We start from the raw sequence: 23521 nt of genomic DNA, 5'->3' as shown, positions 1-23521 counted from the left end.
ACCTTCTCGGCGAAGAGGGCGAAATGAGATGAGGTCTCTTTAAGAGTCGGCGGGGCGCGGCGGGGCGGGGCGGGCTGGGGCTGCTGGCGGCGCGTGGAGGCGGGCCCTGTCCCGCGGCTGCGCTCGCGCAGGCCCGCGCAGGAAGAATGGCTGGGCCTGTGGCATCCGGCAGCCGGGCTGTGTTGCTGCGGCCGCTGCGGAGCTGGGCTTTCCGGGCGCTGCGCCGCGATCGGCCCGGGAGTCCCGCTTCCTGCCCAGGGTCTCGAGGGGCGCAGCGTTGGGCCTGGCCTCGGGGTAACGCGTCGCTCAGTTTCCCTTGCAGGCGTCCTGGATGCGGCCATCAGCCCCACTCCCCGCCCTTGTCTCGCGGAACCGGCTCGAACCCGAAATCCCTCCTTCCGGGCGCCGGGATTTCCTTGGGCGGCCTGGGGAAGGGGCGGGGCGGTCGGTGGTAGGTGCCCCGGACCCTGGCCGGCAGTAGCGGGTGGGGCCTTGGGGCTCTGCGCCCATCTCCTGTTCGGAGCTATGGAACCCTCTAAAGAGTGGAAAAAACCTCCTCCCCGAGGGTTTCCGGTGCCGTTCCTGGTCCATTCTTTTGGCCTTGGGGGAGGTGCCAGCAAGCGGGGCGTGGGGGAGTCGGTTAGGTTCAGTGCCCTCCCTTTTCCATTGGGACTGGAGACCCTGCCCTTCAGAATTGAGAGCCCTCGTTGTAGCCAAGTTCTGGAGTTCAGTGGCACCTCAGAACCCGCCGAGGGCTGGGTGGGCCGCGATGTCAGCCCCGGGGCCTGCAGGAGAAACTTGAGTCCTGTGCCGAAGTCCATGCCCACCGACCTCTCCTACCCGGGAGCTTCGAGTGGAGGCCACTCTGCGTTTTAAGTGGCTGGACACCCATCAGTGAGGGTCATAAATATAAAATGTGTGGAAAATGGAAAGCATTATATACTCTGTGAACAAAGCTGAGCACATTGGTGGCCTAGACATGCCAACAGGATCCGGGCGGCAGTTTCCGTTTCCAAGCATGGACAGCAGTGGTGGGTCTGCCTCCCTCCAACGAGGGAAGGTCCCAGGTGTTACTGGAAAACATTTGTAGGTCAGGGAGCAAGCATAACAATGACCGAAGAGTGAGCTATTTAAAATCGCGTTTAAAAATTGGTTTCTTTCTTTTCTAGATAAAGATAGAGAAAATGAAAAAGAGAAAAAATCAGTGGTAAGTCTCTCTAATGTGCACTCTTTCCAGTGTAGGATTATGTATGTGTAGTACACACACACACACACACACACACACACACAATACATGTTTTGAGGAGAAGAGTGAAGGAATATGTGCACATAAAAACAACAACAAATTCAAGGGGATCTCCAGGGATAAAGAGCTGTCCACTCCTGTGCCCCAGGCTCCCTCCTCAGAGACCACCTCTGTTACCAGTTTCTGGTGTGTCTTTGCTAAGAATCTGCACAGGTAGGAGAATACATGTATTCATAGCCTCTGGGTGAATTTGGACTATTAACTTGAATCGATGAATGATTACAAAAGGATTTGTAAGGTGGAAGGTTAGTTTGACTGCCAGTAGGTGACAGCCTGGCTTTGAGGGCAGGTCTTCTGACTGCTGCCCCCCAGACCACCAATGCTGAGAAGGGTAGGTGAGTGGGAGGCCACAAAGAATTCCTGGGGGTCCACAGACATGGGTTCCGCCAGTGCAGTGACTTCGAGATGCTAGCTCTGGGGTGGAATTGCGTCTGGTGTGAGGTTGAAGGTCAAAGGAGGGTCAAACTGGACATGCCCATGGGATGTTTAAGCCTTTAGCTGGCTGTGGTGGAGCAGTATTTTGGTCACCATTGGTCCAGAGGCTCAGGGAGCTGCAGGTTGGTAGACAATGGCTGGAGAGGGAGTTACTTGGTGGGTGTGGGCAGGAGTACCTTGGCTGGGGTCTGTAGAGGGTGGAACGTGTGGGCAGGCCCCCTGGAGGTATTTGGGGTGATGGAGAGGGCCTGGGAAGGAGAGCAGTCACATGGAGAGGACTGGTGATGAAAATGCTTGAGATTTATGAAAGTTTGTTGAAACTATACATGGGGTAGGGTATGATGACAGGCACCACAGCTGGGGGAGGGGTTGGTAAGTTGAGCCAGGTGGGTATTGATGCATTGTTGTGCTATTAATTATTGAGCTAGCATTTTTGTGAGCCAGGCCTGTCCTTGGTGCTTTCTGGGTGTGGTCTGGTATCCCCCAGACACACAGTAGGTGGTCTGTAGGAAGTGGTGTGGAGCTTGCAGTCCGGTCCAGAGCTGCTCTTAATTATACAAATCCTCTGAGTTCCTGTGTGGACCTGGGACTTCCAACAGCCTTTGTTGTTAGTGAGCCTGTGGCCTGATGGGGGAGATAGCGTGAATAGGACAATGGTGAATCTAGAGCCGCAGGGAGTAGGGGCAGAGGTTCTCGAGGATGATGACTGAGGGGAGCCTTGGGGAGTCTTCAAGCCTCCTGGGAAAAGGAGGACAAGGCGAGGCAGTAGTGTTGGAGCAGCGAGAACTGCAGGGGCAAGTCACAGGGGGATGAGAGCCTGAGGCTTGTGGTCATCCCAGAGAGGTGGCTGGGGAGAGCCTTTGGTCAGGCACAGGGACTGGAGGAAGATCCCAGCACCCGCAGCCACTGAAAGACTTTACCGGATGTGATCTGGTTTACCTCTCAGGAAGAGGTGGTGGACCATAGATAGGGAATAGGGGGCCTGGCCGGGCTGGACTGGAGGCAGAAAGGCCAGCAGGAAGGCTGCTCCCACAAGGAGGGTTGGAGAGGTGTTGTGAGTTGATGGGTGAGGAGAGAAGGCCCTGAATGTCTGGGTAGATGGTGTAGCCTTTCCTGAAGACAGGAATGGAAACAGAAGCCGTAAATGGGTATTGGGGGTGTCATGAATTGAGGTCCCCATGAAACATCCCGTGGAATTGAACTGGACAGGGAATATCTGGGCTGAGCTACAGCTCGAGAGTGAGTCACTGCCCAGAATTGCAAAATAAATTCCAAAGTTGGGTTAAAAAGAAGTGACTAATGTTTTCAATTGAACAGAATACGAACGGACTTTTCCTGAGGGAATTTGTTAATAGCTAATAAACAGAAGAAAGTGCTCCACCTCCCTAAGAGAGGAAAAATGCTTTTGGAAATGGAGTAAGGAAAGTGTGGATCAGACAACCTGGTTCAAGCCCCAGTTGTGCTCTTCAGTAGAGGTAGACAAGTCCTTAACCTCTCAGAGCCTGAGTTTCCCCATCTATGCAAATAATTCTTAGCTATGATTGTTTCAGGGATCATGTGACAATGTTGGCAAAGTACAGAACCCACAGGGGCTAACACTGAATGCCTAGTGACAGACATTATTATTATTCATGATTGAAGATTTAGGATGGGATATGCCCAGTATTGGCACAGTATGGTAAAAGGCACATGCTCTTCCATCCATCTTTTTCATTTAGAAAAAAGGGTGTGAATTGGGACAGCATTTTAGAGGGTAATTTGGCATCATCATCAACAGGCGTAAAAACTCACGTATCCTTGGATGCATTGATTATACTCCCAAAAATCTATTGAAGGGGAATAATTGGAGCCAGTGACAAGGATTTACGTACAAGAAGGCTCACTACAGCACAGTTTATTGTATCAAAAATATCACAGCACAATTTTATGATAAAAGTAACTGGAGAGAATGTAACATTCAACAGTAAGGATTTCAATAATTCGTGGTATATCTTATGTGATGAAATATTATTTAGCCATTCAGAATCATGTTTTTGAAAATACTTAACATCCTAGGAAAGTACTTTGTAAGAGATAAAAAAGAAGAGGATAAAAATATATAAAGTATGATCCACATGAAATAATATATAAACTGTCTATAGGGGGGAAAGAAGGAAAGAAATTGTTAGTCTAGTTAAAGGAAAGTTGGGAAGTCGTAACAGTGGGTATGTATGAGGAAGAGGGAGAGAGAATGAGGGGGTAAGAGTGGAAAGTCTTAATTTTTTGACTGTTAGATTAAAATTAAACTGCGTTCCTTTTTTTTTTTTTTTAAAGAATGACTTTATTAAGTTAGGTACATACCCCCAAATTGACTTGTTTTAAGTTTACAGCTTAATGATTTCTTAGTAAATGTATGGAGTTTTGCAACATCACAGTATAATTTTAGAACATTTTTATCACTCAGAAAAGCAACCTTGCACCCATTTAGTCACTCCCCCAGAGCCAGGCAACCACTACTCTGCTTCCTGTCTCTGAGGATTTGCCTTTTCAGGACATTTCCTATAAAATGGAATCATACAGCATTTGGTCTTTGTAACTAGCTGTTTTCATTTTTCATAATGTTTTGAGGTACATACACATTATTGCGTTTATCAGCACTTCATTTCTTTTTATTGCTGAATGGTGATAATTCTCTCTCATGTGCATGGATCCCACTTGGTTGGACATTTGGGCAAGTTTCCTTTTTATGGCAGATTTCTCAGGGTCTTTAATAGGATAATATATATTTTGATTCTTCCGGTGGGGGCTTTGGGGCTCAAACTTGTTTGCCTCTGAAAAGTTTGATTCTGATTAAACATTTAAATTATGGTTATCTCTGGAATTAGGAGTGGTTTTTTTTTTTTTTTTGTCAGTTCCCTGTATTTCTTACTGTGAGAATGCTTAAAATCTGTTTTCAGAAAAGATGAAATGTTATTATTTAAAAATAAGGATAGGGAATCCCCTGGTGGTCCAGTGGTTAAAACTCTATGCTTCCAACCCATGCAGGAGGCATGGGTTTAATCCCTGGTTGGGGAGCTAACATCCCAGAAGCTGTGCAACACCCCCCCCCCCAAAAAAAAAAAAAAAAAGGATAGATGGCACATCACAGCATCAGTTACAATTATGGGAAGTTGGAATGAAGGCCTCACAGCAGAGGAAGGGGGAGGTAAACTTTGGCACATTCTCCAGAGCAGTGATGCTGGCTGGCCTTGTGCTCCCGTGGCACCATGAACATCTTTTCTTGTAATTCCCTTTTACTTTCTTCCCCATCTTCACACCTATGAGCTCAGTGGGAGCTCGGACTGGCTCCTGAGTCCACAGTGCCTGGCCCATGGAAGGCCTTCAGTGAGCAGATGCAAGACCCCCAATCCCACCCCTCTAGGTCATCACAGAGCATCAAACTGGACTCCCTGTGCTATTCAGCAGCTTCCTACTAGCTATCAGTTTTACACACGGTAGTGTTTATATGTGAGTACCACTCTCTCAGTTCATCTCACCCATACCTTCCCCATCCCGTGTCCACCCGTTTGTTCTGTACGTCTGCATCTCTGTTTCTGCCCTGCAAACAGACCCATCTGTATCATCTTTCTAGATTCCATACATATGTATTAATATATGACATTTGTTTTTCTCTTTCTGACTTAACGTGTATGTTAGACTCTAGGTCCGTCCATATCACTACAAATGACCCAATTCCATTCTTTTTTTAATGGCTCAGTAATATTCCATTTGGCCTAAAATCTAATAGTCTGAGGGACTGAGCTAGGGAAAGGCAGAGCTAGGGTGGCTGAGGACAAGTTGTGGGGTCTGTGGGTTGACATAAGGGAGCATCTGTCCTGGAGGGTGGTGGTCTGGTGGGTCTGGAGCCTGCCACTGGTGGAAAGAGTCAAGTTGTTAATTGCTAATAACCGGACCTCGGGGTTTCCTGTGGAGGTTTTGTGTTCACACTGAGGTCTTCGGCTGAACAAGTTATGCTGTTCACCGGAGCGCTTCCCTAGAAGTTTGTCCTGATGCTCCCTCAGGCACTCACTTTCTGGTCCTAATGTGCATTTGTCTTTTGCTAGATCTGTGTTGAGGGCAATATTGCCAGTGGAAAGACAACATGCCTGGAGTTCTTCTCCAACTCAACAGACATCGAGGTACGGATTCCACACTAGGTTTGAAGGAACCTACAAAAGCTTGGTGGATTCATAAAGGGTGCAAACCAGCCCTACCCAGCAGAAATGCTGCTGGGGGAATTGAGAATATCCTGTGTGAGAGGAGGGAGGGGCCTCTTGAAAGCTTGGGCCTGGTTTCCCCCAGACTTTGCTCCATACACCTTTTTCCTTGGCTGATTATACTTTGTAACCTCCCACTGTAGTTAGCTGTGAGTATGACTATATGCTGGATCCTATGAGTCCTCCTCGTGAATCCTCAGACCCAGGGAGGTGGGCCTCTGGGGGCCTCCTGACACACCTGTCCTGAGCAATGTAACTCTCACTGGCACTTTATTTTTCAGCCCAGCCGAGTGGCATGCGGCAACTTAATTCCCTGACCAGGGATCAAACCCCTGCCTCTGTAGTGGAAGTGCAGAGTCTTAACCACTGGACCAGGGAAATTTCTCCCTCCTGCCCCCTGGCTTTAGAAGCGCTTATATTCTCACTGAAGACCTTGGAGCCAATGAACACCACCACCACCACCATCAGCAGTGAGGGTTAACAGCTAATGAGGGTGGTACTCTATGCCAGGCACTGTGTTGAGGCTAATGATTGCATGATCTAATTGACTGCATCCTTACAATAGTAGTCCCTGTGATGCAGGTCCTACTATCGCTTCAGTTGCAAAGGAGGAAGCTGAGGCTCAGTGAGGTCACATGGCTTGGCCAGAGTCGCACGGCTAGTGCCTGTGGTGCTGTGTCCCAGCCTAGGCTGTCTGCTCAAGGGCCTGTGCCCTCATTTGGCTCCACAGCATACGAAAATGTTTTGGCTTTAAGAAAACCACTCTTCAGCTCTCAGCTCTGCTCTCTGACCTCCCCAGCTAGGTTACCCTCCCTGGTGTGGGTTCTTCTGGCCCCTCTGTATCCTTATTTTATACTACTTCTCAGGGTTTGAAAATACGTGCTAACTTTCTGTGATGATCTGATTAATGTTTGCTTCCCTAGCCAGTTTAAAGCTGTGTGAAGGCCGGGCTGGGGGGTTCTGCTCTTGCTGCATCCTTGGTACCTCGTGTGGTACTTGACACAGCAGATGCTCAATGTGTATTGAGTGAATGTGCCACAGATGGGGCGCCGGTCAAGGCTGCCTCTGTCTCAGCCTCTGGTGAGCCTGAGTGGTGCAGCATTTGCTACTCACAGGATAGGAATGGAATGAAGACCCAGAAGGAGGAGAGGAAGGTTGGGAGGTGGCTGGGAATGAGTCACAGAGGAAGGGATATTTGAAGTGGCTTTTGAAGGATATGTATGAGTTTTCCATGTAATGAAAGTTGAGGTGAAATAAGTTGAGGTGGGCATACTGGGCATAACAACAGCATGAACAAAGGCACAAAAGGGTAAAAGGTCGGGGGAGGTTCCTCCTCAAGGGTCCCATGCATTGCTTTCCTTTGATCTCTTGTGACCTGTGGCACCTGCTCACTTGCACTTGAAGCTCCCCAAATATCCCAGATATTCTCAAAAGTCTTGGCTCCAAGAACACCATTTAAATCGTTCCCAGAACTCACCTGCACAGTTTAGGGAAGCTACTAAAAGAAACAGGATCCGTTGCCCATCGGTGTGTCCAGTGCAGAGATCAGAGAGAGGAAATGGAGGCAGAGCTCACTGCCAGGGTCACAGGAGAGCCCCCAAACCAGAAGCTGGGCTCAAGCTGCACGAAGCAAACTCCCTCCTGGCTTCTCTCACCTCCCTGCCTGCCCTCCATGGTGGGCAGTAAGGGACAGGATGGAAAACAGGAGGGGTGATTGGGAGAACTCCCCTTGTCCCCGAGGAGCCCCCATGGCCACAGAGGAGGGGATGTGTGCATATACTTGTATACAGGGGTGGACAGGGTGGGTCTTAGATCCTTTCTGGAAGTCACACCAGGAGCCATGTCTAGATGGAGCTCTGTCCTTGCAGGGAGGGTTGCTCTCCTATTTTAGCCCTACCTGGGTGCCCAGGTCTTGACTCTCTCCCCATCCCACCCCTAACACTAATCCGCCTTCACGGAGCTCAGAACTGAGGAGCAGCAGCTCTCTGACGTTTTCTCTCCTGGCAGGTGTTAACAGAGCCTGTGCCCAAGTGGAGAAATGTCCGAGGCCATAATCCTCTGGTGAGTGTGCTGTTTGCTGTGTGAGCCGCCAGCTTCTCAAGTGTACAGGAACGGCGGTGCTAGTGCATGAGCTAGTCCCCCATCCAGGCGTGTCCTTGCTCTGCACCAGGCAAAGGGACAGCGGAAAAATGGTGGCAGGTTGATGTTCTGAGGTCAAGGTTCTTTGAGGCCTGGCTGGGCATGTAAGGAGCCCAGAGCCCTCCTGTCAGCTATCCCAAACCATCGCAAGTGCTCTGCCCCGGCTGCGTGGGGTGGGGGTGGGGGAGTAGTCTCCAGCTGCTCATTCTAACCCGACCCTCTCCTAGAAGAAACCCAGGTCTCCTTGGTAACCAGCTTCCCTGGTAAACCTCCAATTGGGATTTGCACTTGGCTATGCCGCGGGCTGCTGCACGCTCCCTCTGAAGCTACCCTGTGCACTTTGCCAAGAATGGACCCAGCAAGCAGGGGCTGTAATGTGCCTGTGCTCCCTTCCACCTCCTTCCCGGTCAGAAGGCTCAGCTCTGGCTGCTGGAAAGGGATGGGTGGGGTCTGGGTCCACAGTCAGGGAGTCCTGCAGATACAGCACTGCATTCTCCCCCCACCCCCCACCACCCCGCAGGGTCTGATGTACCAGGATGCCTGTCGATGGGGCCTCACGCTGCAGACCTACGTGCAGCTCACCATGCTCGACCAGCACACTCGTCCGCAGGTACAGCTCAGATGCTTGGTTTCAATTTTCCTCAAATGAGGGGCATTTGGTTGCCAGGAAGGGAAACCTTACAAGGAGCTGCTAAGTCTTCTCTGTCTCTCGAGTCCAGGTGTCTGGTCCCGCTGCTTTTTGAGGACCAGGCTTCAGGGCCCCTAGCCCCACCCTCAGCTAGCCAAGAACTTGCTATGATGCCCCGTGAGCCCAAGGCTTCATGACCTGCTGGCTCCTGGGCTCAATGCCCTTTAACTCAGTTCTCAAAAGTGTGGTCCCCAGACTAGGACTAGGAGCTGCAGCAGCACCTGGAGACTTGTTAGAAATGCACATTTTCTGACCCCATCCTGGACCTGCTGAATCAGAAATTCTGGAAATGAGGCCAGCAATCTGGGTTTTGTCACACCCTCCAGGTGATTTTAACGCACGCCGTGTTTGTTTGCAGGAGAACCGCGGACCTAACCTTTACAAGGCCTGTTAACGTTCTTGGTTCAGATTCTTGAGAGAAAGAACCTGATTGGCTCAGCTTGGGTCAGGTGTCCAGCCCTGGGCCAATCAGGTATTGGGGCAGATCACCTGGGCACAAAGATGGCTGCTTCAGCCCCTTTCGTCAGCCGGGGAGTGTGAATAGGGGCAGAGTCTCTGAGGAGGTCCAGATGGGCATCTGTGGTTCAGCCACAGATGTGGCAAAGTGGCAGCCCAGCCTGAGAGACTGGCTCTGGAGGCTCTCTTTACAGGAGATGGGACATCCACGCGACGGGACATCCATCCACCCGTGTCTCTGACACAGCCACTCGGCCTGCGGTTTGATGCAGGGCTGGGCATTTGCAGCCATAGCTCTCATCCTTCTACAAATCTGTGTGTTTTTTAAAACAAAAAAAGATACAAGCAGAACTGTTTGAATTTCTGTCTCCCCGAGTGAGTGAGTGAAAGTCGCTTAGTCATGTCTGACTCTTTGAGACCCTGTGGACTATACAGTCCATGGAATTATCCAGTCCAGAATGCTGGAGTGGGTAGCTTTTCCCTTCTCCAGGGGATCTTCCCAACCCAGGGATCAAACTCAGGTCTCCCGCATGCGGGCGGATTATTTACCAGCTGAGCCACAAGGGAAGCCCAAAGATCTGTCTAAAAGTTACATGTCAGAGGATCTGAGGTTGGCAGTCGCCCTACTTTTTCCTGCATGGGCACTCAGTTGCAAACAGAAATTGTGTCTAGTATATCTAAATATAATGGGCCATATGTGTGTTCCTCTGTTTAATGAAATGTATCAGGAAGGAGGCAGCGAGAGAGAGAGATGGACAGACTAGGAAAGAGGATAAAAGAGGGATAAATGGGGAGCTACAAAAGATGGGCAGGAGAGAGTTGAAAGGAAGGAGAGGATGGAAGAATAGAAAGGAAGACGGATGGACAGATGGGAGAGAGAGGACATGGCTTTGAATCAGGTTGTGGCTTTGAATCGGCCTCTGATTTGTGGGTCCAGGTCCCAGCGGGTGCCATGGGCAGGTGAGTGAGTGAGAGCAGTGTTTGCCCACTCAAGTGTCTGAGTCAGGGCACCTCTCCCTTCCCAATGGGACACCATGGGAAGGCCTCCCTTGTGGGTGTGAGCCTGCTGGCAGAGAGTGGCTCCATCAGTGTTTTCCTCTCCTTGCTGTAGGGCATGGTCCTTTACAGTTGTGAAGGACTGCGTGATCCCACCAGCCCTGAGTGGAGGCAGATGTTGGCAGGCTGCTGCTGGGGCTGCAGAAAGCCACACCCTGTCCTCAAAGCTCTGCCTCTGCTTCAGTGGATGCACCTGCTGGGTCATTAATAGTCACCACACTTCACGCTTGCCACCACTTTCCTGGGTGGCATTTGGCAGTTTTTCTAGCACTCTCCAAACCCACAGTCCAGTGGAGCCTCATCCCTCCCATGAAAGAGGCTGTAGCTGACAGGCTCTCCGCCCTGCCTTGCTACACTGACCACCAAGCCTCAGGGCGTAGGGAGGGTCCAGGGCCAAGGAGGCTGGACACACGGTTCTTTGGTGTCCCCCCCACCCCTCCCCGGTGGCGTCTCAGTTCTGTGTTCAGCATAGGCCAGGGGCAGGGGAGCAACAGTCATTCTTCCAGGCTTCCTGACCTTCCTTCCTGCCCGAGTTTAGTAAATAACATTTTGTTTTCTTTTAGACGTTGCCTGTACGGTTGATGGAGCGGTCAATTCACAGTGCAAGATACGTTTTTGTAGAAAACTTATACAGAAGGTATCGTAGTTTGCACAATCGATAATTCATTCAACCATTAAGTTTTTAGAAATAAAATTGGAACTGGTTTACTGATTGACAGATACATGGTATAGCCACCAACCATACTGATGGCCTGACCATCCAGGCTGGGCAGCCTGGCAGCTCTGCTGACCTTGGCTGGGCTTGATGACACATCCAGGGGTTGGCAGATCTGGGGTGGCCCGGGGAAGGTGACTGGGGTGACTCATCTCTCGTCTGCTTGCTGACCCTCTCCTGGGACCGGCGAGCTGGCCTGGGCATTCACTTTCCATGGCGATGGCCAGAGGGCAGAAGCGCTAGTCTTTTCTCAGGTGTCTGCTTCATGTTGGCTGACCTCCATTGGCCAAAGCAGGTCACAGCAGCTGACCCCAGTCTGAGAGGGGGCAGGGCCCTTGTGGGTTACGTGGCAGAGCGGGACAAGACACGGTGGGGTGAAGAGTCAGAGCGACTAGAGCTGTCAGGCCAGCACAGTGGTGCATGGAACTTGTTGCGATTTCACTCGAAGATGTCTTCTGTCCTTACGGGAGCAGACTCCATCGCACAGACGTGGCTGGGTGCCCGCAGTGCTGCAGCCTCAGAGGTGTGGGGCCCTCCGTGCCTGTGCTCAGTTCTTTGCTGATGTTTGGGGGTCTTGGGGGAAATGGGCTGCAGGCTGGGGTCTGAAGTTTCAGCTTCTTCCCTGCCCCTCCCTCCTTGGTAGCTCTGTGCCTGCTCCCCTCTCCTTGCCATCTCCCCCACATCACTGCCTCCTCCCGCCTTGAACATCATCCCTCTCAGAGCTGGTCCCAGTATCTTGCTTCCTCTCTGTATGCCCCAGTTCCCTGGTTCTCCCATCTACAACTGTGGTCCTACATGTTGCCTCTCTTGACCCTCCCCAACTCCCTTGTCTAGATGGGTTGAGCCTGTTACTCTTTTTTTTTAAATTTAATTAATTAATTTGATGGCATGTGGAATCTTTAGTTGCAGCATGCAGACAGTTACAGCAGAATCTTTAGTTGCAGCATGCAAACTCTTAGTTGCAGCATATGGGATCTAGTTCCCTGACCAAGGATTGAACCCAGGCCCCCTGCATTGGGAGCATGGAGTCTTAGCCACTGGACCACCAGGGAAAATCACTTCTTTGTATTGGTTTCTTTCATAGTATTTAAGACAACTTCTACTTAGGTTGAACCATATGAAATTGTTAAAACTTGACCAATTGTGACCTATAAAAATGGCAGTTTCATGCAGCTTAGCTTAGTATACATGTAATTCTTGTCTATCATGTGCCCCACCAACTGGACCGTAAGCTCCTTGAGGACAAGGAGCATGTCTGGTCTGCTGGCCTAGCTGGGACCCAGCACAGAGCTGCCACCTGAGGTGTGGGCAACTGTGCTGGAATGAACAGCTGAAGGTGGAGAGAAAGACTCGGCAGTCAAGGCGGCCACGCAGGCCATTGTGTGGCCCGGCCCTGTGGGCGGAGTCATTGAGCACACAGGTTTTACAGGATTGCCTGGTTGGCGTTTTCTAAGAGTAGAAGGAGGGGGACTGAGTGGGGCCCAGCTGGGGAAATGACACGCTGACTCACCTGGGGCTGGGGTCAGGGACATCCATTAAGGCCCGGCGTTTGGAACAGCAGGCAGATCCTCCCACCACCCCAGTGGGTCCTGGGCTTGGACTCCTCCTTACTCAGTCCCGAGTGGGCACCCACTGCCTGGGTCACAGGCCTGAGAGCTCTGACTTTCCTCAGGCAGTGGCCAGAGAGACACTGGACGTGCCCTGGGACACGGGAGGCGGGAGCGAGTGATGCAGCCGGGGACATATGGGTTTGGGGGACATGGTGAGCCAGGCTTTCTCAGACAGAGTTAGGCCAGTCTTCTCTGGGCCTCAGTTTTCCTCATCTATAAATTGGGGCTGACATTGACCGCACAAGGTCTTGTAAAGAAAGTAATGTGTACAGGAGGTTGGCATTTGAGTCTGTGATTTTTGTTTTAATCTGTGCTGTGCAACCCGGGGGCTCTCTGGACCTCAGGGGGAAGGTGGCAGTGAACTGTGCCAAACAGACCAGTCAGCAGGATTCTTGTGGACCCAGGACCTCAAATTTTACTCCTTGGGATCAGGGGACAGCACGGTGAATCCCCTTCAGCTCACCAGTGGTGGATCTGCAGAGAGGCTTCCCCCCTCCGTGTGTGTTCTGTGGAAATAAGAGCAGTGCCTTGGGAGTGGTTCAGGGCACCCCATTCCTGAGGCAGACACAGGAGGAGCTGGGCAGACCCCAGGAGGAAAACTAGATACAGGTAAAACAGTGCCTGCTGACTGAAATCCCCCAGAATCATGGGAGCCAGCTTCCATTTCCTCACTCAGCTCAGCCAGCAGCCAGTGGTCCTGGAGCTCTCAGCACGTGGCTCCTGGCAATCTTGGAAGAGGTTTCGGGAGGCTTCCCTGGAGCCACCTGCACGGAGGACCTCCAAGGAGAGCTTCGGGAAAGGAAGGCCTGCTTGTTTTGTCTCCCCTCAGCCCTGGGTTCGCCTGGGCCACCCAGGAGGTGTCCTGAGACCCTGGAGCAGCAGCTCTCAGGCCCCAGAGACCCCTCAGGAATGAACCCCATCCCCATATCTCCGTGTGTCTCCCTGCACACATGACCCTTTTGTGCTGTTGATCAGTTTGGTTTTAGTTAGGACTGTGCTACATGTGTCCTGAGTTGTGACTCAGTTTGGTGTTCACAGCTAAGGGGATCCTCACAGACAGTGGTGAAGTCCTTGGGGCAGTCTGACCCCAGACCGTCCAGTGTCAGTGATGTGGGAGACGGTGGGGCAGCCTTCCCTCCGCGCTGCTCACTGCCCCCACCCTTGAGTTGCCAGTCTGTGCTGTGTCCCCCAGGCCGTGTGTTTGCTGGAGGGGGTGGGGCTGATCAGCAGCTTCCTTTTTGCAAATCCTCATGTGCTTGGAGTCAGCTTTGCTCCTGAGAAGGAAAACATGTCAAGAAGAGGGGTGTGGTGTTTTGAATATCAAATACTCTCAGCTGCAGCTAACTGCAGCCCAGCTCAGAGTAACGTGAACATTGAGGTTGTTACCGGCTGTCTTAACATTAGACTTGGGGGTCAGTTTTATTCAGTGGCCCTCATGCTGTTTCTATTGGAAGCATGGATGCTAAAGCTGGATCTCCAATACTTTGGCCACCTGTTGCAAAGAGCTGACTCATTGGAAAAGACCCTGATGCTGGGAAAGACTGAAGGCAAAAGGAGAAGGGGGCAGCAAAGGATGAGATGGTTAGATAGTATCACTGACTCGATGGACATGAATTTGAACAAACTCCAGGAGATAGTAAAGGACAGAGGAGCCTGGCATGCTGCAGTTCATGGGGTCACGAAGATTCAGGCACAACTTAGTGACTGAACAATAACAGCAAAGTGCTGTTTCTCTGTGTTTCAGCACTCTGTATCTTGTTTGTGTCCTCAAGATATGATTCCCTCTTGGTGACAAAATGGCTGTGGCAGAACCGGGCTTCTCATCTGCTGGCTACAGGGTGGGTATCTTGCCAGTGCTTTCCTCTAAGAGTGAGGAAGCCTGGTTACCGTAAACCCCAGCAAACTCTCCTGTCTCACTGCTCAGGTTGGGCCCCTGTGACCTACATCCATCAGCTCACCTTGGCCAGGGGAGAGCATGTCTCTGAGACCAGTTGGTCTGCCCTGAAGGTAAACACTCAGGCCTGTGGGATGGACCCTGAATAGATCATGGGCTACTTTTAAGGAGATAGGAAGAAAGAATTGGGCAACCATACCAGCCTGGCAGTCTTGGAAGAGAGCCTGTGATCTCAAAGTTGGTACCTTTACTACCTGGATTTTAGTCCCCTCTGCAATATCCCAGGACTTCCTCCCTCTCCCCTCCCCTTCGAAGCTTCCCCTACTCATTCAGGGTGGGGGTCCTCACACGTCTGCTCTGTGCTGTGCTGCGCTTAGTCGCCCTGTTGTCTCCGAATTTGCATCCCCAAGACTGTAGCCTGCCAGGCTCCTCTGTCCATGGGGATTCTCCAGGCAAGAATACTGGAGTGGGTTGCCATGTCCTCCTCCAGGGTATCTTCCCAGCCCAGGGATCAAACACAGGTCTCCCGCCTTGGTGGGATCCTCCCACCCACTGCTGCTTGGCCGGGTGCAGCTCTTTCACCCTGAGGGCATTGGCTGGACTCAAGGACAGGAGGAGGAGTCCCCCTCCAGTCTCTGCTGTGCTCTGTCACTTGGGCCCCGGGCAGGGCTGCTCGAGCTTGTCATCTCCAGAGCGCCTCTGTCCATACCCACCCTGCCCCCTGCCCCAGGTGGGAGCCAGTTCCCAGCACCTGGCAGCAGGGCAGGGGGTGGGGAGTGGGGCAGGCTGCTGCAGACCACCCTCTCTCCCAGGCTCTTCTCCCACCTCCCCTTCTTTAGTCAACAGTCAGAAGCTCCCCCAGCTACACACAGCTCAGCCGCCTCTACTCCCCCGTAGCTGGCCTTGTCATCCCCAGTTCTGGGTCCATCCAAGATGATATTCAAGACTGGTGGAGGATGTTTAAAGGCCGAATTCCTCTCTCAGTCTGTTTCCTCCAGCTGCTGCCCCTGCTTCCACCTCTTCATGCTCATTTCCACCAGGGCAGAGGACAGACGCTGGGTCTGTCTCTCAGGCATTCTTTCTTAGCATAGCATTTTATTTTTTTATTTATGACTATGATTTTTTAATTTTTTTGGCTGAATAGTGTGGCATGTGGGATCTTAGTGTCCTGACCAGGGATCAAACCCACACCCCCTGCATTGGAAGCATGGAGTCTTAACCACTGGACCGCCTGGGAAGTCCCCTTTTCCAGTTATCACATTAAATATGTAGTAATTCTTACCCCTATTCTGTTCCCTGATTTGAGAGCTAGTATGCTGTTAAGTTTTAGAAAATACAGAAAGGGATAAACGTTTCCAATAGCCCTACTGTTCAAAGAAAAGCTGTGTTAATGTTTTGGTGGTTTTCTTTCCAGTCTTTCAGAATGTGTGCATGAATTCTCTTGACAATATGGTTGGGTCATGCCATATACAACAGTTTTATATCCTACTGTTTTCACTGAATGATGAGCACTTGATTATGAGTGTTTTCCATGTCATTAAGTATTATTTTATAGCATCATCTTTCAGTGACTGCATGGTTTTTCTGTTTCATAGATGTACCATGGTTTAGTTTTTCATTATTTTTCAAAGAATGCTGCAGTGGGCATTCACTATTATTTCCATAAAATAAATTTCTAAAGGTGAGATGGGTTTTCTACTCCACCTCCCAGCCTGGTCACTGTCCCTGTGCTTTGGGGACAGGCTTTATAGCCCCTTCCTTGGCTTAGAGTTCAAATCCTGAATTTCTCCCCTCAGGCAGTGCCTTGACACTTGCTGCGTTTTATTGAGTTGACCAGAAAGCTTGTTTGGGTTTTTCCATGAGGTGTTATGGAAGCAAACTAACTGGCCAACCTGGTCCCACGAACCGTCCCAGGGAGCGGGAGGTTGGAGGTGTTTAGGGTCCCTGTTGTCACTGCCCGCCCAGTGTCCTGTGATCACACTCTGCTTTGGTGCCCCGGCAGTGCCCTTGCAGCAGAAGCCATGCCCAGATGCTTTGGGGGGAGTGACGTAGTCCAGGAGCTATCTCATAGGAGAATAAAACCCTCACAACTCTCATTACAGTGGGAAAATGCCCGAAGTGGACTACGTGGTCCTGTCGGAATGGTTTGACTGGATTGTGAAGAACATCGACGTGTCCATTGACTTGATAGGTGAGACGGCCCCTCCCCAGCCTCCCTCCCCTGGGCCCATCGAGGATATGCTTGGCTGAGTCCCCAACCAGCAGGGGTGGTGGGTGGGGCCCTCTCCAGAGGTGATTCTTTTCCAGTGTTAACTCAGCCTTCTCCCCAAGGGCACTCAGAACCCGGCTTCTGGTTCCTCCTGGAGAAGCCTGTGTTTCTCAAACTGTTTTCCCCTGGGTCTGCTGTGATGTGATGGGTTTTTCTTCGTTTGTGAGAGAGGGAGGAGGGACGGAACCTGAACAGTTACTGAGCCCAGCCGGGTGCCTTCACTTTCATTTCCAAGCTTTGAATGGAGCAGTGAAAACCACATGTATATATCTTTTTAAATCTCAGTTTATCTCCGGACCACTCCTGAGACCTGTTACCAGAGGCTGAAGATGAGATGCAGGGAAGAGGAGAAGGTCATCCCATTGGTGAGAGCCCCTCTAACTCAGGAAAGGGGCAGCTCCATCCCCGCCTGGCCCCACCCTCTGCGAGGTCATCGTGCCCTTGTTGCAGGAAGAGAAACAGGAACTGAGCATGTGGGAGGGTGAACTCTGACTTCTTCTGAGGCTGGAGACCCTGTGCATGTCCAAGTCCACTTTACTTCTTGTGGCCCCAGACTCAGTGGTGGGCACCCCGGGTGTCCCCAGGGCTTGTCCGGTCCACCTCCTGAAGATGGCCTGCCTTGCCCTCTCACCCCCAGACCCTCACTATGATGTGCCCGCTTGCTCACTTCTGGATCTCCAGGACTTGGCACTGTGCCCAGCAAGGAGGTGGAACTCACTGGTATTTGCCCAGTGCCTCGCCCTTCCAGGTTCTGGCTCAGGGCCATGTCAACTCTAATCAGGCTGTCGCAACCGGCTTGTATGGCTCTCCTGACCTGGTCCCTCACTGTTCACATCCCCCAGAAATCCAGCCCCAGTACTGCTGCTCGGTGAGGCATCTAATACAGAACACCACACGTGCAGTTCCTAACCCCACCCCCTCAGGGCCTCGCCACTCTCTAGGATACAATCCTCACTTGTAGCGTGCCATCCAGAGCCTGCGTGATTGGCTTCATCCCCTTCCACTTCCTGCCTTTTCATGCTCTGGCTGTAAAGAACTAGTTTTGGTTACACACACACACTCTCTTCCTCTACTCCCTACCATGTGAAAGTGGCTCAGTCGTGTCTGACTCTTTACAACCCCATGGACTATACAGTCCGTGGAATTCTCCAGGCCAGAATACTAGAGTGGGTAGCTATTTTCCTTCTCCAGGGGATCTTCCCATCCCGGGGATCAAACCCAGGTCTCCCGCATTGCAGGCAGATTCTTTACCAGCTGAGCCACCAGGGAAGCCCCTTACCATGGATTTACACACATGTGTCTTTGCATAGCAGTTTCGTTTGCCTTCCAGGTTCAGCGCAGGTATCACCTCCTCCAGGAAGCCTTCCCTGACCTTCCCTTTGTTATGCTTCCCCAGCCTCTGTGCTTTATTATGATCACAGCCCTTGGGACAGATACTCTGAAACTGTTTATGTGTTTGCTCCCCATTCCTTATAAAGTTGCTACGAACATTTTCAGATTAGATCTTACCCCTTCTGCATCCCTAGCATGTGTCCCAGGGCTTGGCACCTAGGGGTTACTCAGTTAATATTGAACTGAATGCCCTGTGTGAATGCCACTGGAGGGGAACAGAGGCTGGGCAAGCGTTTCCTGGGATGATATGGGAGTCTGAGCTCAGGGGGAGCTAGACTGGGGTCTAGATAGCCAGTCCAGCTCCAGAGACCTGCTGGGCACCCGGAGGGTAGATTCCAGCCATGAAGTCCCGAGCCTTGGTCTGAGCAGGTTCTTTGCAATCTGGAGACAGGAGTGATAGAGGGAGGGTGCAACGTGGTGGGGCTGGACTGTGCTGGCCAGGGCGTGGCAGCTCTGTGCAGTGACCCAGATGTTTGGAAGAAATGACAAGGCTGGAGTCCTTCCAAGTCATTATCTAGAACACTGTCTTATGGTTTTGACGAGGCCTGTAGACATGTCTGTTGCTGCCAAGAGAGAACCTGCTAGTGGATAAAGAGGCAGCAGTGCAGTTTACCCGAGGGCCTCAGGACTGGGAGGAGGAGGTGTTTGTTGGCAACCAGTGTGGGCTTCCCTCATAGCTCAGTTGGTAAAGAATCTGCCTGCAATGTAGGAGACCCCGTTTCGGTTCCTGGGTCAGGAAGATCTGCCGGAGAAGGGATAGGCTACCCACTCCAGTATTCTTGGGCTTTTCTTGTGGCTTAGCTGGTAAAGAATCCTCCTGCAGTGTGGGAGAACTGGTTCAATCCCTGGGTTGGGAAAGGCTACCCACTCCAGTATGCTGGCCTGGAGAATTCCATGGACATAGTTCATGGTGAGACAAAGAGCTGGACACGACTGAGCAGTTTTCACTTTCAGCCACCCGGTCCTGCCGTGGTTGCCTTTGAGGCAGGGCTGGGCCTCTTTTCCCTTGAGTCTCACCTTGTCTGCCAGCTGAAGTTGGTCCTGATGGCTTCGAGGATCCATAGGTTACGAGTTGCCTGTTGGGGTGGGAGCAGCCGAGCGGGGCTCCTGGGCCAGTGAGGGCTGCAGTCCTCTCGGTGGGATGGATGGAGGGAGGGTTCAGAGGCTTCCCAGGCCCCCATGAAATCATGATGGCCCTGTTGATGGGGAAGTGGCAGAAAATGAGACCAGCCAGGTGGGAAGGTGTGTCCGAAGCACCAGTGGAGCCAAGTATGCTGGAGGGATGGTGGGTGGCCATTTTTTTCTTTTTAACTAGCTATTCTTTTTTTTTAAATTAATTGTTTTTGGCTGTTCTGGGTCTTTGTGTTGCTGCAAGCAGGCTTTCTCTAATTGCAGTGAGTGGGGGCTGCTCTCAAGTTGTGGTGTGTGGGCTTCTCCTTACAGTGGCTTCTCTTGTTGCAGAACATGGTTCTAGGGCTTGTGGACTTCAGTAGTTTCAGCCTGTGGGCTCCAGAGCGTGGGCTTCAGTAGTTGCAACACATGAGCTCATAGTTGTGGTGCACAGGCTTAGCTGCCCTGCGGCATGTGGGATCTTCCCCTGACCAGGGATCGACCTGGTGTCCCCTGCATTGCAAGGTAGATTCTTAACCACTAGACCACCAGGGAAGCCCCTGAAGGGACAATTCTGACTTGTGATGTCGGGGCTGGCCGGTGGAGTGCTTGGCCGCGTTCATCCTGGTCCACCTGCGTCAGGTTGGCTGTTGCAGGCTCCTTTGTCCAGGCCAGTTCCCTGTGTTCACTGACCTTCACCTCACCTGCCTGAGCCCCCCAAGGGGAGAGGTTTGCCCCCCTCCCTGCTCCTGACAGCTCTTGTGTTCCCCATCCCCCACAGGAGTACCTGGATGCTATTCACCACCTATACGAGGAGTGGCTCATCAAAGGGAGCCTTTTCCCAGTGGCAGCCCCTGTTCTGGTAAGTTCCCCTGAGGGGGCAAAAAATTCTCTAGAAGGAGGAATGACCCGCGGGCATGCTGGCCAGTCTGCAGTCTGTGGAAGGAAGGACCAAGTCCCTCAGACCTGGAGAATTTGAGAGAAGGAAGCAGGGAGGGGGGAAGGGACCCTCTGTCTCAGTCCCATTCTGGATTGAGTCTTAGTGAGCTGAACGCACCTGGGAGAAGGTGACCTGTCCCCGTGTCACTACACCCGTGACACAGTAGCATCTCACTTATCCAGCATCGTCCCTGGAGGAATGTTCCAGATGGCCGGAGCCCCTGGACCTGGGTTTTGGCCTTAACCGCTTGGGATGGTGGTCTTCCTGATGCACCTGTCCGTCCTCCAGGGGGTGGCTGGCCCAGAGCCTCATTGCACCTTTTCATGGTGACCCAGGGCATCCGAAGGAACGTCAGTTGCTGTTCTGGTCTGTCACAGAGTGGTGCCCTTAGGAGGTGCTGAGGTGTGTAGGACTGTTTGCCCCAGACTACTAATGCCTTTGAGTCCCTGTGCTTTCCCCTTCTGCACCTTCTCCTGCCGACACTCACTAGTTCTAACTGTTTGATGCTTCTGCCCAGTCAGTGTTTCCCTGCTTCCCTCTCCCTCATTTTCTGATTAGCTCCTGCTCGGAGTTTCTCCAGGCGGGCAGATGGGTCCCACGAGCTGTTAGGAATGTGTGTGCCGTGTGGGAGCTGAGGAGGGCTGTGCACCAACTCGTGTGCCTGGCCTTGGGGACATCTGTCTGGGCTGCTCACACAGTGCGCTCACGGCTCTTCCAGGCAGTGAGGTTGGTGGAAAGTGAGGTCTTACTCTACTGGATTTTTCTAGAGAGTTTATTTTTTCCCCTCTTTATAGAAAAGTAGGTGATATAAAATGATGAGAAAATAAAGCATTCGCGGACGACTGTCCTGGATTCTTAAGTGAAAATACAGTTGAGAATGTGGATTGATCTGAACTGGTTGTGGCTTGGCTCTGACCTCCCTGTTCCCCTGCCTGTGACCTTGGGCTTTTGCGCCTTTCCCTGCCTCATCCTGCCCGCCTCTGTCTCTCTCTCTCTCCTTCTGTGAAGGGAGGAGGATGTTGAGGTCAGGTGCAGCCCTGTGACCCCTGTGTTTCATTTCCAGGTGATCGAGGCTGACCACAACATGCAGAAAATGTTAGAACTCTTTGAACAAAACCGGCACCGAATCCTAACTCTGGGGAATCGGAAGCGTGGTCCATAGGATAGGGAGGATCATGCCTGAGAAATGCCTGCTGCTGCCAGGTTAGCTATTAGGAGCAGTTTGGAAAACTGCACTCTCAGGAGGGCTTTGTATCTGCCCACAGTTGTCTTCCTCCTGGCCTTCTCTCCTTTCCCAGTGTCTTCATCCTGGGATCCCGGGCCTCGTGGGTGAATGGGACCAATGGGTTTGCCATGCCCTCTGGTGGCACCGCCTTGCATTCCCCGGGTGATTCTTCTGGTGGTTTCCCACCGCTGCGTCCTTCTAAGCTAGGGCAGTTCCACCTGACTTGTGTTGGCCTTGTGGTCTCTAGCCCTTCAGGCCATCCAAGAGGGCAGGGTAGCGGTCTTCCATCCCAGGGGAGGAAGTTACACCTCAGACAGACTGAGAGACTCCCCAGGGTCACACAGCCAGTGACGGTGGGGTCAGCACCGTTCAGACTTCTGGCTATTCCCAGCCCGTCGCTGCCTCACCCCCGAGCCCCACCTTGCCTACTGGAGACCCTCACATGTGCATGGGGAGGGCCAACTGTGTGTGCAGCCGGCATCATTATTTTCTCATAGTTTGAGCCATCCTTGAGGACAGTTAGCGTTTCTTGACTTTCACAAAATTGTGCCACGTTTGGCTTGAGCCCAGGGTTCATCCGTTCTCTAGCGTGAGGCTGATTAACACCTCATCAGGACTTCCCTGACTTAGGAGAGGTATGCACTGGCTCTTGAATGGTGCTCGGTCTCCTTGGTGACAAAGGTCATGCTTGAGCGGCTGCTGATGACCTGTCAGGGCAGTGGCTCGTGGCCCCCTGGGCTGCTGTGCCCAGTGCAGTGCTGGGGCAAGGGGCTGCCAGCCTGGCTTCTGAGGCTCCCTCCCTCCTTAGTGGCTTGCATGATGAGCTTCACTCTTGGAGTTCCTGAGAGTTTGTGGCCCAGGGGGAGAGACACCAGTGGCCTTAAGTCTTTTTGAAATGTTTTTCCATCCAAGGGGACACCGCGGGCCACAGAGGATGAACCATCTTTATTAGCTCAGAGACTGTCTTAGCGGTGTTCAGCTGTAACAGTGCGTCAAAGGCACAGCTGTCTCCTGAGTCAAGTAGCAGCAAGAGACAGAAAGAACATTCTCTCCGAGGACAATCTGGACGGGAAGGATGGGGCTTGCAAGCAAAGGCTCTTGCAGCACTGGAGCTCCTGAACTTCGGAGGTGGGTGGAGAGAGCTTCCAGAAGGCCGTGTGCGGACGCAGGTGTGCGGATGCAGGGCTGCGGATTGATTATGAACTTGGGGGAACAGGACTTGGCCTCTCCTGAGTGGCGGTCAGGGTGCCAGAAGGTTGGAAGGTCTCGTCTCGGCTTCTGAGTGAGTGAGGCACCAGTGCACACAACTCGCTGCTGTAGATTGGTGACAGGTGCCCCTGGTGGCCCGGGCCCAGAGGCAGCGCTCGGAGGGCAGCACTCTGGCTCCTGGCCCTTCCTGGCGGGACCGATCCTGGGCCAGTGCACAGGTGGGGATGCGTCTCAGCCTAGACGTCAGTGATGGGCCAGCAGGAAGCACAGCCGCTGCTACCAGGCACCTGGACATGCCGGGACCAGCTTTGGGACTTTGCAGACGAATGGTCCAGTTTTCCCCACAGCTCAATTTGAGCATCTGTACTGGGGGGAAATGTGATTAAAAAAAAAAAACAAAGAAAAATAGAAGTATGTATCTCCTTCACACAGAAGTGCAGCTGTGGGTGGTCCAGGGCTGGTGTGGTGGCTCAAGACCATCGGGTCCCAGCCTCTTTCTGCCTTTCTGTCCCCAGATTGACTTCCTGGTTTGAAGCTTTCTTCCTCCAGGGGCCTTCCTGTCCAGGATGGCTCTGGAGTTCCTGTTCTGTCTAGTGTTGGCATCAGGGCACACTGCCCTCTCTCCCCTACCATTCACACCTAAATTCAGATGTGGATGGTGACTTTTGTACAACTAAAATAAGCTGGAACATTCTAACTGGACTTTGCTAGAGACCTCGGAGGTGGGGGACAGGCAAGTGGGAAGGCTGGACCACACAGTCTGGTTTCAGTTCCGTGGTGCCTCTGGGCCCCTCCTCCCCTCCCTTCTGCTTTCACATCACCCCACCCTCACCATTTGTGAG

At 52.1% G+C, this 23521-nt stretch overlaps 2 protein-coding genes across 17 annotated transcripts in view; one reads left to right on the top strand and one right to left on the bottom strand.

Moving 5' to 3' along the window:
* The window catches only part of LOC122691797 (chemokine-like factor), a 32050-nt gene extending 31908 nt beyond the window's left edge, over window positions 1-142 (bottom strand). The window contains exon 1 of one of the 2 annotated variants that reach the window (XM_043898659.1): window positions 3-142. The gene's annotated coding sequence lies outside the window, so the exon portion shown is untranslated. The remainder of the gene's footprint in view (window positions 1-2) is intronic. The other variant, XM_043898660.1, reaches the window with a different exon arrangement.
* On the top strand, window positions 16-23104 carry TK2 (thymidine kinase 2). 15 transcript variants are annotated; one of them, XR_006340507.1, is made up of 12 exons: window positions 16-294; window positions 1170-1207; window positions 5824-5898; window positions 7984-8037; window positions 8636-8725; window positions 10879-10952; window positions 14413-14478; window positions 16637-16725; window positions 17089-17168; window positions 20087-20167; window positions 20534-20647; window positions 21309-21390. XR_006340507.1 is itself a non-coding variant. In XM_043898665.1 (12 exons), exons 1-11 carry the CDS (start codon window positions 147-149, stop codon window positions 21405-21407), a joined length of 894 nt encoding a protein of 297 aa, XP_043754600.1. In that variant the 5' UTR covers window positions 16-146; the 3' UTR covers window positions 21408-21448; window positions 22383-22519. The 15 variants fall into 15 exon arrangements, 14 of the variants coding, with proteins under 14 accessions (XP_043754600.1, XP_043754601.1, XP_043754596.1 ...); XM_043898665.1 differs by lacking the exon at window positions 20534-20647 and adding an exon at window positions 22383-22519 and having other exon boundaries at window positions 21309-21448; XM_043898666.1 differs by having other exon boundaries at window positions 20581-20647; window positions 21309-21445.
* Window positions 23105-23521: the final 417 nt, after the last annotated feature.

This window comes from Cervus elaphus, chromosome 4, assembly GCF_910594005.1.
Source record: "Cervus elaphus chromosome 4, mCerEla1.1, whole genome shotgun sequence".
Classification (NCBI taxonomy): Eukaryota; Metazoa; Chordata; class Mammalia; order Artiodactyla; family Cervidae; genus Cervus; species Cervus elaphus.
The sequence above is the reverse complement of the archived record's forward strand: the minus strand, read 5'-3'. Positions and strand labels throughout refer to the sequence as shown.

Coding starts and splice junctions, on each gene's coding strand:
- TK2 (XM_043898661.1), top strand. CDS start 147: ATGGCTGGGCCTGTGGCATCCGGCAGCCGGGCTGTGTTGCTGCGGCCG. Junction 1,208..5,823: donor AAAAAGAGAAAAAATCAGTG/GTAAGTCTCTCT, acceptor GTCTTTTGCTAG/ATCTGTGTTGAGGGCAATAT. Junction 5,899..7,983: donor CCAACTCAACAGACATCGAG/GTACGGATTCCA, acceptor CTCTCCTGGCAG/GTGTTAACAGAGCCTGTGCC.